The 15,013-nt window shown below is 44.6% G+C and overlaps 1 protein-coding gene across 1 annotated transcript in view; it reads right to left on the bottom strand.

Moving 5' to 3' along the window:
- Positions 1 to 1,642: 1,642 nt before the first annotated feature.
- The window catches only part of LOC147434968 (GTP-binding protein BRASSINAZOLE INSENSITIVE PALE GREEN 2, chloroplastic-like), a 71,962-nt gene continuing 58,591 nt past the window's right edge, over positions 1,643 to 15,013 (bottom strand). Inside the window, exons 2-3 of the mRNA XM_086491338.1 lie at positions 2,822 to 2,989; positions 1,643 to 2,745 (exon numbers count right to left, since the gene is read on the bottom strand). Coding sequence (XP_086347464.1) covers positions 2,449 to 2,745; positions 2,822 to 2,989 — 465 coding nt within the window. The 3' untranslated portion in view covers positions 1,643 to 2,448. The remainder of the gene's footprint in view (positions 2,746 to 2,821; positions 2,990 to 15,013) is intronic.

Genomic DNA, 15,013 nt, shown 5'->3' with positions numbered 1-15,013 from the left:
CCTTGGATGAACTCGGTTAATGCAAGGGATAAGGTATATTATGGTATACATCATTTGTTCAAAGTAAAAAGGTAATTAAAAATCAAGCTTTGAGGAATAAGAAGGTTAAAACATCATAGTTTTACTCATACTCCTCTTTCTTAGCACTCAAAAATGTAATGCTCTTTGCCGCCCTTCAAACGCCCATCAGTGATGATCAAATCACAAAACCAGGCTTTATTGACAATTGGCACATTTTACATTGCAATAGAGACATGAAAGTGTTTCATATCTTTACCATATCAATCTCTCTTCAAGGTGTGGCATTGATTGCAAGGCTATTTGATGAGCATGTACAAATTTGTGCAAGCAACCAAAAGGTCTTTTCCTTGCATTAAGACAAATTGATAAGATGACTTTGGAAATTTTAGATTACCAGAAAGGTCAAGCAATGCTACAACCTTGCCAAAAAAGCTAGACTCAGGAGACCAGAAGAATCATTGTGCAAAGAGTTACACTAAGAATCCCAAGAGTGCAAGTCTCTAACACTAATGGAAGGGCCATTGAGATGGCACTATTTCCTATACCAATAATAAGGTGATCAAATCTGCCTTCCAACTTTAGAATTTTGGTGCAACTGCTGAACACAACGGGGAACTACAAAGCTCAATGAAGCAGCCACAGATGCCAGAAAGCATTACACATAGGTTCCCAAATTGAGGACAATTTTCAAGTATTACAAATTCTGTAGGTGAAGGATGTATCCAAGGTCATCAGGTCCCGTATACAAAAGAAGATAGATGCACCATGAACCACAACAGTCACATAAAGTCACAGCCTCAGGTCAGATACTCTTGCCGTAGAGAAAATATTCCATATCTGCTCATTAAACATAGGCTTTACAAGGGACGATCGCATGATCTTAGAGCTGGACTTACAAGACCACCAGATGAAGACTTGACCACACACACTGTAAAGAGGAGAACATATGGGGCATGGATTTGGACCCTCATAATCTCCGGAAGCCAGAAGAGCGAGGTAAAAAGTCACAATGGCCTACATAATTGGGTAAGAAAGAGTGGTGGTGACCCACTGAAATAGGAAAACAAATGTCAACTCTCTCTCTCACACACACACACAAAGGCCTACATATGAAGAACCAATGCTAACCTAAAGCCTCTTACAAGAAAAAGGGAGAAAAAAAAAGCTTGCTATCATTAACTTGCCATAAATCTGCAACCTTTATCCAGCAGTCAACAATTGCTGCCATGAGTTCGATGCTTTACTAAGGCCGTATGTAGGCCAAAAAATGCCATATAAGCATGTAGAGCAAGTGAGCCCCTGACATCCAAACATGTGTGCATATACCTGCCCACATCCAAGCACAAGAGTTCTTGTAGTCGACTTTAACACACGCATAACTTTGAAAACTCTCAAGTCACACAAAAGGGCTTTCATGACAAGATTAAAAGTCTCATGAGTTAACCAAAACAATGGGCACATATTCAACCCATGGTCTATACATATAGGATGCTCTTGGCATGCCAGCACTGAAGCAGAAGTTATAAAACACCAAAACTCCAAGCAAGCTGACAAATCAACAGCCTCTCACTGGCATTCAAAGAAGCTTACGTAGCTCAATTGTAAAATAAAATCGACCGGCAGGTCCAAAAAAACTTACCTCTTAAACAACAAAAGACAGCACAATCCATTTGAGTGTCTTGCCCACAATGGCCACAAGTAAACAGGAAAGAAAATGTGTAGCAGAATGACGTGCACCTTCTTGTATCACCAAAAATGAAGTGATCTCTCTCTCTCTCTCTCTCTCTCTCTGCCTCCATGACCTAGCCGTTACAAGGGCAACAAGGAGGGCCCAGGACTGATGAAGTCCATCAAGAAAAGTTAGTAATGGAGATATCCCCTAGAAAACATACATCTTACTTCGCTAGTCGCCACATTTTATGGATACAGAGAATTCTTGCAATAAAGCAATGTTCCGAGCTCAGTTGAATTGTTCTTCTGTGACAGCCTTTTTGCTTCTTGACATAGCCTTTACAAATACAATATGGTTAAAGCTAAGAATGCAAAATTTCATATCAGTAGATGGTAATATTGAACATAGCTTTGCTAGCCTCAATATAGGGTGCTGGTTCTATAAATAGCACCCAATTTCAATGAGTAACAAAGCGGGTAGAGAGCCGCTCTGAAGCTTTGGCCAAGAGGTATGTATACAGGAGAGGTAAGCACTTAATTTACCATTTTCCTTTGTACTGCATTCCCAACTCTTCTTAATTCCATCTTTGAAAGCATGATAGCTCAAAAAGTTCCACATTGACTACATTGCTCTTGAAACAAAAGCCACTGGGAAAACACATCATACGAAGATGCTTCCTATGCAAGGCCAGCCGACTCTTCTTTGAGGGAAAGAGATTTTAGCTAGGTGGACCATCCACTTCTGGCGATCAATAATTAAGGACCTGCATTCGCATTTGATTTTGGCTTTGCAGAACCTCCTTTTATGACTGTAAAGCCTGCCTTTTCAAAATATTGGGCCATGTCTGGGACTAGAGCACTGCGTGTGGTGATTCCAACATCTTCATAAGTCCATAAGCTCAACTCCGCAGTGCCTTTTATCCCTATTCCAAACCACCCAAGTCCAGCAATTGCAATATCAGTAGAGCTTTTGTCCCATGTATCTCCTGTAACAATAATTGGAGTTTCGACCCAAGGTCCTAGCTCTTCTATTCTTTCCTTAGTTAAAGGGGGCTGCAAGAAACGAGCACAAGTCGTTAGCAGTAAGACAGTAAAATTTTGAAAGTGAGACTCACAGTAAGAGCATTACCTGCAGCTTAACACCAACGTGTTTCTCAAAAGTTTCGCCTGCTTTGTGAGTTTTAGCAAAATGGCAAGTCAGAAATATTGAACCCCAGATTGTGATGTACATGCTGCTGGTAGAGATGTTCTTAACATCCAGCCGAGCAAGTCCACCTACATGAATCGTATCGCCAACCTACATGTATGAAGAAAACAGATGAGGCGAAGATGAGTGGGACGTCTGTAAAACAAAACCAAGTAAAATTACTAAACCCAAAGAAAACCTTACTGAAATGGTGAGCCCTACAAGAGAAAATTGTTTTCATTTGCATTTCTTATCTCTTAATAGCAGTTAGCCTGCATTTCTGAATGTGAGCGGCATCTTGTAGTTGCTTATGTAGCAGCTCAATTGTACAGTAGTCCCCAGCTGACATTTCAGATACTGACTCTGTTTGTAGCCTCCATTTATAATTTATATCACTAGTAGTGTTGCCCCTATGGTTTGCAATTCTTGAATATCTAAGTGGTCTTTCCATTTGACCTTTTGGTTTCATCCTTTGCCCTTGAGCTTTCAGTATATATGATGGTTGTCAAGGCACATTCAAATCTCAGATTTGGTGTTGATTTGTGGTGCGATCTAATCCTGAGCGGGTACCCAAACGTGCTCAAGTCTATCCTCTTCACACAACCAGTTCACTTCTGGTTGGTAGTTCATCACAGAGTTCTTCACAGAACAGTTGTATCACTGCAGTAACTCCAAACTCGGTGAACATACCTACTTTTCCGACATATCCCCTTTGAGCGACACTTCGATGGTACCAACTAAAACATTTGGCCAATTCTGACGGTGGCAGTGCTTCACCCGTCATTGCCAAAAGAGGGGGCGAATGTCAATGCTTGCATTTGGTCCTCCATTTTAAATTGTACTCCACAAAACTTGCAGCATTTGAAGACAATTGATAAGGAAATTGAGATCAGTTGCTGTCACAAATTGCTGACGTGTCAAGCCATTGAAGAACCGAGCCAACCTGCAGATCCCGCCCGAAGGCCTAAACCCTTAGAAGAAGAAGCAGAAGCAGCCGAAGCAGCAAAAGAAGTTTTACTGACAAAGTCTTGCCAAGTAGCCTATTTTAAAGAAGAGTTTACACCAACTTATGGGACCCCATCCAATGGGGCCCAAGTGACATAAAAGGCATTAAAATAAAGCAAGCCCACACACACAAAGCAAGCCCACACACGCACGCACGGAGAGAGCATGATGACGTGGCAGCTGTACGGATTTCCGCAAAACGCGCTGGCACCTTTGGGCACTAATGCTTTTTAAAGACCAGATGCTTTTTGAGTTTATTGCTTTTGGAATATATGACCATCAGAGCATCAGGAGTGTCCTCTCAAAGCATACCGGTCCTACCAAAGAGCACACAGAACGAACGGGCGCTTCCAAACTCTACTGGAATTTTATTTGAAGAATCTTCGTGCCCTGACCCCGTACTTACGACCCCATACTTATTAGCCACTCCCACCCTTACTTCATCACGCATCGGGCACGCTCCCGTCTTCACCGCTCTGTCTTACAGGGCATAAGCCATAAAGAACCCAAGACATGGCGTTCATGGATTGAGCAGAATACTTGCAGTTTCTCCTCGATGCGCTTCACGACATTCTTTCGCGGCATCCTCAACAAAATCTTTCGATGGTGCAAAGTTTTCGACGGTTTTTAAATTACATGTTACCTCCTCTGATGCCCTAGGTGGTACCTCCTCCTCCGGCCGCACCAGAAAGTACGAGAGCTTCCAACCGGCAACCTTCCCAGCAATCTGTTCCGATCGGGGGAGTCTTCAAGAATATGGTGCAACCATCTGACCCTAACCCTGTGCGACCGCCTTTACCACCACCGTTGCCCCCATCACCACCACCACCACGCTACAATGGTTGGAGCCCATATGGATACCCTTATTATCCGTACCCGGGATACACGCCTAACCAGATTTCAAGGATGGCAGCACGACAATCAAATTTTTCACTTTTTCCAAGGTGAAAGATCAAAAGAAAGCATTGCAGTTCCTACAGCAATTCGACAACCTCTATGATTTGGAAAACTATACAGAAGAATCCAAGATTTCTCGAGCAGTGTAATTTCTTAAAGATAATGTGATGCAGTTGTGAGATTCAATCGCCACACAACCGCATGCTCCAAGGACCTAGCAAGCTTTCAAGACAGTCTTTGTACGCAGTTATATGACTTCTCTCTTTGAAGTCCGGATTTTGGGAGGGTGGGACAACTTAAAAATGCTTAAATGCTTCCCACCAAAACCATGGACGACTATAACCAAAGGTTTCTCAACGTGTACCTTCCGGTGTCCTTATTTAGGTTCGTTCCCTTAGAGGCCCAATGCGAGCGATACACCATTGGACTACCATCACCATTGCAGGAATATTGTCTCTCCAAGCAAGTCTCCACCATGCAAAAGCTTATGAACCATGCCACCAACGGCTACAAACTAATGAAGGGAAAGCTAGAGTTTACCACGGAGGAACCTACAACCACTAAGCACAACTCTCGGCAACAACGAACAAATTCCCGAGAGCCTCGTGAAAGTCAACTGCAAAGGCCTCGTTTGACACCTCACAACGAGACACCTTACTACAAGAAGGCCAATGCTTAGGATGCTTTCAAACAGGGCATAAAATTCTAGTTGTCCCCATCACACTGATAGACCAGCGAAGCCGACGCTCGCACCGACGCTCGACAAAACCCCAACGCCACCTCCAGCTAAGAGAGCTAGACTTGCTATTGGACTAGCACTTGATATCTATGGCACATGTAACAGACTTGGACACTCCAAGTCGAGATTCTACCGCGACACCACAAGAAATCACTTCAAAACAATTCACAGTTCACAATTGATTCGACACTGGCCCGCCGGCGGAGTTCCGTGCCTAGAGATATTGGCCCCAAAGACTGGCGCCCCTTTCGGTATTTCTTTTTGTATTAATATGTTGCAGAAGTACAAGTGAGTGGTAGGCTCTCACTCTCAGACTCTGCGTCCAGATGCACTGAGAAGTGGGAAGCATGCCCACTTATTTAAAGGTTTACAAGGGATGCCAAAAGCAGAGCCCAAAAGCTTCAAAATCAAAAGCTGTCCCAAAATAAAGCACTTTCAATTTTTCCTCTCACAAGCCCTCATTAGGGAATTAAAGCAATACCCAAAAGCTTCTAAAGCTTTGCGTAGGATTTCTCCTTGCGTAGACAAAACTATCGTACACTGCTGCCACGTCATCAAGCAGTAAGGTCTTCCGCAGAATGCCCCGCAAAACGCTGGCGTTCGTACAGCAGGCGACATCAACATTTCTCGAATACGTACAGAGCAGCCACGTCATCAAGGACTATTCCATGCCAAGTGGGCGTGTGCGTGCGTGTACTGGGCAGCCACGTCACCAGCTTGTGACATACCCCCCTCTTAAAAGCATTGTAATCGCCCTCGATTACGCCTACAAAACAGACAGAAGCCATAAACTATCTTAGCAAACACTGACTGTTAGTACCGACGCACTAGCAACACACATCTAGCACAAATCACATTCAACATTCGTTCGAATCTCAAACCATGATTTATTGGCAATGCAATTAGAAATCGAATCTAGATCCACTCAGGACCTCAGAGATCCCCGATTGACTAATCCCTATTGCAACCATGTCTATCGAGATCATTCACACCAAAAAGCTGCAGTCATTTCGTCTATCAATTCTTGCACTTAAACAAGTCAAGAACAAATTAGTATCATATTATCGAGAATTCCAATTCATAAAGTCATACAGCAGAATACTGTCAGCTCTCAATATCCCTGAAGCTCAAAGAGACATCAGTGACTCTAGTATCAAAAAAATCAAGGCATCTGTTGACAAAGGAGAGGAGTAACTCCCCTCTTGTGCATACCCACTGCACCAGATATCCGGCCAAGCTGAATTCAGGGTTCCATTTGGAATAGACTACGCTAAACCAAAAGCTTCAAGATAAAGTTTCACAATCTAAGGAGTATCTGCTAGGTCCTCCTCCTCCATCCACTTCGCATCCAATGCAGGATAGTTCTTGAATTTAACCAAGAACCGCCTTCTCACTTTACCCTTAATCTTTTTGTCCTTATGTGCCAATATCTCTTCTGAAACAAGGATCTACTAGTTTTCTTCCACTTTGGGTTGCTCATCAGGCTCCCCATCTTCGGGCACATCGCCTTTAAAAGGCTTCAAGAGACTCACATGAAAAGCATAGTGAATCCTCCAAGTGTTGAGCAGCTTCAATCAAAAGGAGACATCATTTATCTTTTCAAAGATCTAAAAGGTCCGAAGTATCGCATACTAAGCTTTGGAAAAAGACCCTCCTTTCCCTTCTTCTTTCTCAGGCGTGCCTTCTCAAAACGTAAGAGCACCCAATCGTTCTCCTTCAATTTCAAATCGCGTCGATGGCGATCTCCTGCCTTTTTCAGTCTTTCTTGAGATTTTTGCAAAGCCTCACGGACCTTGACAAAAGCCGTGTCCAAGTCTCGCATGTACTCATCGGCTTCAAAAATCTTATCTTTCATGCTTAAGAAGGATGGAACCTTCGGAGCACCTTCAATAATCTCAAATGGCGTCTTCCCCGTCGAAGAGTGTATCGTGTTGTTATAGGCAAATTCCACCAAAGGTAAATACTTTTTCCATTGAGTCTTTTGATCCGAGATATAAGACTTCAATAAATCTAGTACCATTGAATTGGCAATTTCAGATTGTCCGTCAGTCTGTGGGTGGAAAGATGACGAGAACTGCAACTGCGTGCCAATGTTCTCCCAAATAACCTTCCAAAACAAACTCGTGAATCTGGGGTCCCCATCGGAGACAATCGTCTCGGCCATGCCATGTAATCTGAAGATCTGGACCACAAACAGTCTTGTTAAGTGATCCGGCTTGACTGTTTTCTTCACGGGAATGAAATGAGCTTGCTTGCTAAATCTGTCAATAACAGTCCAGATACCATCGTGACCACTTTGTGTTATCGGGAGATCAAAAATGAAATCCATTGCAATACTTTCCCAGGGGCGGGTGGATATAGACAAAGGCTGTAACAATCCCTGTGCTTTATGCATGTCAAACTTGACCTTCTGGCATACCAAGCAACTACGCACAAACTCCTACACATCCTTCTGGAGTCTCGGCCAAAAGAAGTATCTCTCTACCCCTTTCAAGGTGGTAGCAATGCCGCGGTTACCCGTAAAAGGTAGGCAATGGCATTCGGTCATAACCTTTTCCCTCAACGGCTATGTAATGCACAACATGGTTTTTCTCGTCAAGTAGCCATCCCGAATGGAATATCGCGCTACTGTCTCCCCATCCTGTATCCGTGTAAAAAGGTCTGCAAAATCTGTATTTGTGGCATACTGATCGACGATATCTTCTAAGCTCCTATGATGTATCGCGGAAATGGCCAGAACCAACGGCTTTCGAGACAAAGCATCTGCCACCAAGTTCTTCTGTCCTTGAACATGGACAATCTCGAAGTGATAATGTGACAAGATGTTCGCCCACTGCATCTGCTTTTCCGATAGCTGCTTCTATGACAAGAAGTAGCGTAAACTCTGATGGTCTGTGAAGCCAGTAAAATCCGCTCTGAGTAGATAATGTCGCCACTGAGTAAGAGCATGGATAACCGCCAAAAGATGCCAATTCTGGTGAGATGAAATTTGCACAAGCTCCTGGATCAAAGAAAACCAACACTGTCTGGTCTCTAAGTTTGCCCCAAGCTCTGAACAGTTCCGTGGCATCTATGTTTGGCTGGTCTCCAACCAAATCTGGGACAAGTCCTACACTCAGCTTTGGCTTCTTCCCTTTATGGTCTGACTTGTCATCCTTATCCTGTGACTTCTTCTGTGGGCATTCATTTGCAAAATGTCCTTCCTCTTCACAAATGTAGCATTTCTTGGCCTCCCTAAGAGCTTTCCTTTCTTCAAAGGTTTCGCCAGAAAAATGCCTTTTTTTGTCCTTGTCCTCGTCCCGAAGAAGATTTAGACTGCTTCTTGGATGTGTCAGCTTCTTCATTGGAGGGCTTCTTTGTGGGAGGCACAGAAGGCTTTGCTGCAACATTGCCCTTGGCTGAAAACTGTTTGCCCTGAGACCCTTTCTTGTGGCTATTAAATCCATCGGAATCTCCCTTCGACCAGTTGTTGGCCACTTTTGCATTCTCGATCAACTAAAACATATTCATGACAGTACTCTTTGTGCAGTAGTCCCTGATTTTCTTGGGCAATCCGCAACAGTACTTATCAATCTGTTCTGACAATGGCACAAACCTGTAAGAGGTGACTAGCAACAGTAACTCGTGCCATACTCTCATCACATCCACTTCAAAAGTGTTTGTCAGCCATGCAAGCGCAAAAAGCTGTTTGAATTGGACCCACGTTGTTGGGGCTTGACCCTAGTTCAACAATGCGGTCCACCATTAAAGCGCATTCCAAAACTCGCATCACCTGTTTTACCTGTCATATCTGCATTTTGGGCATATGGCTGTGAAAAACCAACCATACCAAATTGTGTTCCAAGCACTCTAAATTGACCATAGGCACCCTAAAATCCTGGTTGGACACCCATGTTCACGTACATAGGGTTACCCATGCCTGTTTGCATTGTCCCAAACACATTCCCTGGCATATAACCTGTGCAAGGTCCAACCATTGCTCGAAACATTGAACCACCTCCAAAATAACCAAGATAAGTAATAGGTAATGGAAGGGTCTGACGCATAGCCTGTTCATTACACCTTGACCATTCACAAACAGTTCATGTCCAGCTAAAGCAAGTGGCTTTGGATCATTGGACACCGCTAGTTGCTCAACCACATAGGCTTTTCCTCGAGCATCACGAGTGCTCTGCACATTCGAAATCTCCTTTTCTTGCAACGGCTCAGTCATGCCTTGTGTAGGAGGCTGAAAACCCTGTGTGTTGGAGCCTATAAAACCTCCTACATCCTTGGGTTGCTAGCCAACTGCTGAAACATGTCGATACAGCAACGCAGTTGAGCTCTCAACAACCTGTCCTCTTCTTGAAGAGATGAAGGAACTTTCTCTGTGCCATGTGAGGAAGATCCCTCTTCAGGTACTTGGTCTCTCTTCTCTGCCATAATGACAAGCTCTGTGTTGCTTTCAACCACAGCAATCCACGCTGTACTTTTTGAAGAAAAAGTGACTATTCCGTCGATGCAACCATTTAACCGTCTTGTACAACGTAGAGGGCGGTACTATTTCAATTACCTGTTAACTTTACACAGAGCATTGAGAAGGAAAGAGAACACAGAAGCATCCAGCGACTAGAAAGTCATTGCGCACACGAGACCGACACCCTCTAGGCCCCAAAGACTGGCGCCCCTTTCGGTATTTCTTTATTCGATTTAAGGTAGACGATCCGACCACTTAGTACAAGCTTTCACAAAGCTGTCCAAACCTGGCAGGGCTGAAAACGCAGGTTTCCAACTTGATTTCGGTAGCATAACAACGCAAAAACCCCTGAAGGTCAAAAGTACCTATCTAGGGCGGATTCCCTCGCTTTCTGGTGAGCTATCACAGGAATTCAGTGTACTGTAATTTTCTGTTTTTCACTGTCGGGTGCCCAAAAGCCTGTACACGCATCCCAAGGCTCTCACGAGGCTCCCCTAGTGTTTCCTTGCAGCTTAGGTGGGAAACCTAAACCTGCAGAAAAACACAGCAGGCTGTAATTCCCTGTTTCGGATCGTTTTTAGCGGAGCGAACACGCCTACGCGTGTCCCAAGGGCTCCCGCACGCAATGGGATAGTCCCCATGTGAATTGGACGAGTTTTCACACGAGAAAACTCTGCAAACTCGCAATCTTTCGTGATGGAACTGTGCGTACCTGTGGGGGATTAGCAATTAGCTAATCTGGCTCCTTTTCAGAAGGCTCTTGCCTTGGCAAACGCGCATAAACCCCCAAAACTATGCATATTCATTTGAGTAGCCCAACTAGTGGGGCATTACCATATGTGCCAAAGGGGAGAGGTCATCGCGCTACATGAGACAGAGGAGAAGGCAAGCTTTTCATTAAAGCTGTAGACCTGCACTCACTACTCACACACACACTGTAGGTCGCTATGGGTAAAAATCAACCTCTTCTCTCAAATTGGGCTCTTCATGCTGGAAGTGGCAAAACCACCTAGAGCCGCCATGTATCCAGTTTGCCCCTTTTGAGTTAATTCCCTAGTTCCCACTGACTTATAAACTTATAAGTGACTTTCCGAGTGGCCAAGCCTTCATTTGGCGCACACACGCTTCCATGCTCATCAGAATTCAGTGCTAATTGGCCCGACCAGTCCCAAAGTGACCGACCTAGACTCCCGATGTGAGAAACCTGTTCAGCCCCGCAGCCGTTTCACACTGCCCATGCAATGTCCACTTGCACCCCACGACCATATAAAATGAAAGGTCACTTAATAAATTAAGTGAGCACTCAAGAGGTGGTTCACACGCGGTAAATGCCTATCCTATATGTTGAAATGCGGTATTGTGCAAGAGAGGGTATGCAACTATGGCCGGCTTGGATATGCACGTCTTGCTAGAGGCTCACAAAGTGCCAGGCTAGGTCCTAACCTAAGACAGACGCGAGAGTGTAGTAGATGCATGTCCACGTAGCGCAATTGTAGTGCGCACATGACAGACAACGAGCCCCTTATAGTTCAGGATCCGTTTTCATAGTCGATGTGAAAGGCTTCAACGGATTGCGTAGTTTATCCTCATCTTCTTCTGTCACGTGCACTTCTAATCCTATGTGTACGTGGACAAGCTACTTCATGACAAGGGTTCAGTTCGGTTCAGTTAGCCTAGCTTCGGAACTATTCTGGCACTTTTGTGAGTGTGTTCGCAGACCGTGCATGTCCAGGCACTTAGATTAGATGCATATCCTCTGGTTGCACACATCATCATCATCATCATCATCAGCACTACCATCAGAAGCCATCAAGACCAGTTTACAGTGCAGAAAACCTATTTTCCCTATTTTAGCCATTTCTCACTTATTATTAATAAGTGACTTTGCTGGGGAACTGGGTAGGGCAATTTGGACAAGTGACTATATAAGAAAACCTAGCGCTAGCACTTTCTGCCAGAAGAGGCAACAGGGACCCCCCGGGCGGAACTCCTAGCGTTTTCAGCCAACAGACCAAAGAAGCCAGCGTTTTTGCAGTCCCTGAAATTGCGTTTTTCAGCCTGCTGTAATTGCGTTTCACAGCCTACTGAAATTGCGTTTTTCAGCCTACTGTAATTGCGTTTTTCACCTTCACTATAGGAGCGTTTTTCAGCCTGCTGAAATTGTGGTTTTCAGACCTGCTGTCCAACATTTCCAGCAGACAAAACCAGAGTTTGTTCAGCAGATGGAACCCGCGTTTTCAGCCATGCACACCAACGTTTTCAACACTTGAAACCAGCATTTTCAGCCAGCCGTCATCCTCATCGTCGCCACGCTCATCGTCGCCGTCGTCTCCGACTTAGAACCTCATTGCATCGTAGCGTCAAGAACTTGCATCAGACTTGTGCAATCAATAGCATAGGCTTCTCTCACATTCGAGAGAGGGGCCCTTGGAGGAGGGTCTGACAACTTGACTGGTGTCGTATTCTTCTCTCTCTATCTCTCCGTCTCAATACTTTCATTCACAGTGTTTATCCACTTTGTTTGTGATTATTGCACTCTCTCACTAAAGGAACGGAAGACTCTCCCTTCCGCAAGAAAAAGGAACCTTGAGCACAGTTCGGAGCACTCATCTTGAGCAAAGTTCAACATTCACTTCCGATGTACCTTACATTGGTATCAAAGCTTTGGCAGTGTTCTGTATCACCTAAGGAAAGAACCACAAGAATTTATTTTGCTTGTTGCGGTCGCTCATAACCCAAGTCCACTTGGGCGTGTCGATTCCTAATCGTGTTTTTGAAGAGTGACAGGAAACCCAAGAAAGAAGGGCTTGTCCAGCCTCCCCTTGTACCTCTTTTCACTCATTGAGAGCGGACCGTGCACTTAGCAGCCAACCAAACGACCGGAGGTGGGAAAAAGCAACCTTGGTGTGAGCACAAGGCCGCCAAGTGGTGCACCCGCGAAAAGGAGTAGAGCTCACGTAAGAGAAGATCCTTCTCTAACACGGATTGCAAGCGAAAGAAGAACCTCAAGAACTCAAGACCCTCACGAACCCAAGAACCCAAGAACCACGAGAACCCGAGTTCCTCGTGAACTTAAGAACCCAAGACTTGAGTGTATGGTCATTACCCGAAGCGGAATGGATACTTCGCATGGAGGTGATGAGCATGGCAATGGCGAAGAAGAATTTTCCCCACCAGTAGGTTTTTCCCCCTTTCCCATCTACGCAAAGGATTGCACCAAATCCTATGGAGGCTTTGGTCAAGTCGATGATGCACATGATGTTACACCAAGAAGCGCAACGCATTACATTGGAGCGTGAGCGCCAAGAAAGACAAACATCCTTGGATCGCGAGCATGAACAAGCGCGCTTGGCGACCGAGGAACGAAAAGAAAGAAAAGTAGAAAGAAAGGCGGCTATTGAGCGTGAGCGTGAGCATGCGCGCTTGGCAGCTGAAGAAAGACGAGTGGCCTTGTAGGCCGAGCGTGGGGCGCAAAGAGACTTGTGCATGCAAGAGTTGGTATGACAGGTTCTCACCTTGAAACCCGAACCGGCCAAAGATGTTGGTGGTTCATCAATTGGCGCAAGCCGAGATTCGGACTCCAACAACCCCATCGCAAAGAAGATTACATTCAGTAAGTATGATGGTAAGATGGATGCTAGTGTTATTCATTCTTGGTTGCATCAATTTAATGCTTATTTTGCGACAACTAAGAAGACAGGAAACAGCAAGGTTTTGACGGCAGCTATGTACCTTGCCGGTGATGCCATTAATTGGTACCACGCATGGCAAGAGGCACAGTTGACAGCGCACCTAGAGGAAGCCGAGAAAGACGCGCCCCTTTCTTTCAATTGGACCGACTTCCAAGACAAGCTCAAGGCGTGGTTTATGCCACCACAGTACCTAGCGCGGTTGAAAGAGGATTGGCGCAACCTCAACAACCAATTACGCAAATCAGATGATGAGCGCAAAGAGGCTTTCCTTTTTGGGTTGGACGAATATATCAAGTTTGATGTAGAAGTCTTCGACCCCACGGATCTCAACAAGGCGGTAGCCATTGCTCTCTCCTAAGAGATGAAGCACAACAAGGGAAAGCCCAAGGAAAACAAGACTTCTCCAAGTATCACACAGACTTCTCAGAACCCTAAGAACGGTAAGAATGGTAAGAATGATAACACTTCTAACCCTCTCTGAAAAGAACTCTCCAAATGAATCTAAGGGTAAAGCTAACACAATCGTTAAACCTAAGCTCACCCCGGATCACCCCGGATGAAAAGACAGAACAAGGAATTTTAGGAGGATACATCACGTCAGAAGAACAAAGCATTTATTATAAGGAAGGTCGATGTTATCATTGTCACATCAAGGGTCACATAAAAAGAACATGTCCTAAGCTTGACTCTACTGACTCTAAAGAACCCACTGAACCCACTTCCTCTGTCAATGCAATAAATGAGAACAAGAGTGTGACCCAAGTTTCTCATGATCCTCCCATTGATGAGTCTCTCATTAAGTGTTATGTTCATGTGAAGGGTCAGCGTTTTGTCATATTGTTTGACCCTGGCAAGATGCATGATTTGATTAGTGACTCTCTTGTCGAAAGAGCCCGCTTGGAGGTTAGCAAGACATCTCCTTTCGAGGTGTCAGGCTTCTCTCCCGGTATGGACTCTCTCAATCACGCAAGAGTGCCTCGATGTTTTGTTCATTGTTCAACAAGCGTCCTTCCGCAGAAAATTTGTAGTCTCTTCTCTTTCAGGATGTGATATGCTTTTGGACATTCGATGGTTTCGTGAGCATAACCCTCTCATTGATTGGGCGGAAAATACGTTCACTTTCAATGCCAAAAGTGACTCTCCCATTGTCATTCGTGGAGAGCAAGTTGTTCATTCTTCATCTCTCATTTCTAATGTGCAGGCAAACTATAGAAAAGAATCAGGAGAAGCAGACTCTCTCAGTCTCTTCTATTCCAAAGCACAGCACACATGATTTGCATGATAATGATAAGCGAGATGATAAGCATGATGATTCGCATGATCAAGATCTGATTATTCACGAGCAT

Source organism: Adiantum capillus-veneris, chromosome 19 (genome assembly GCF_014529385.1).
Source record: "Adiantum capillus-veneris isolate H3 chromosome 19, ASM1452938v2, whole genome shotgun sequence".
NCBI lineage: Eukaryota > Viridiplantae > Streptophyta > Polypodiopsida > Polypodiales > Pteridaceae > Adiantum > Adiantum capillus-veneris.
Note: the sequence above shows the minus strand (reverse complement) of the source record. Positions and strands in the feature narration are given on the sequence as shown.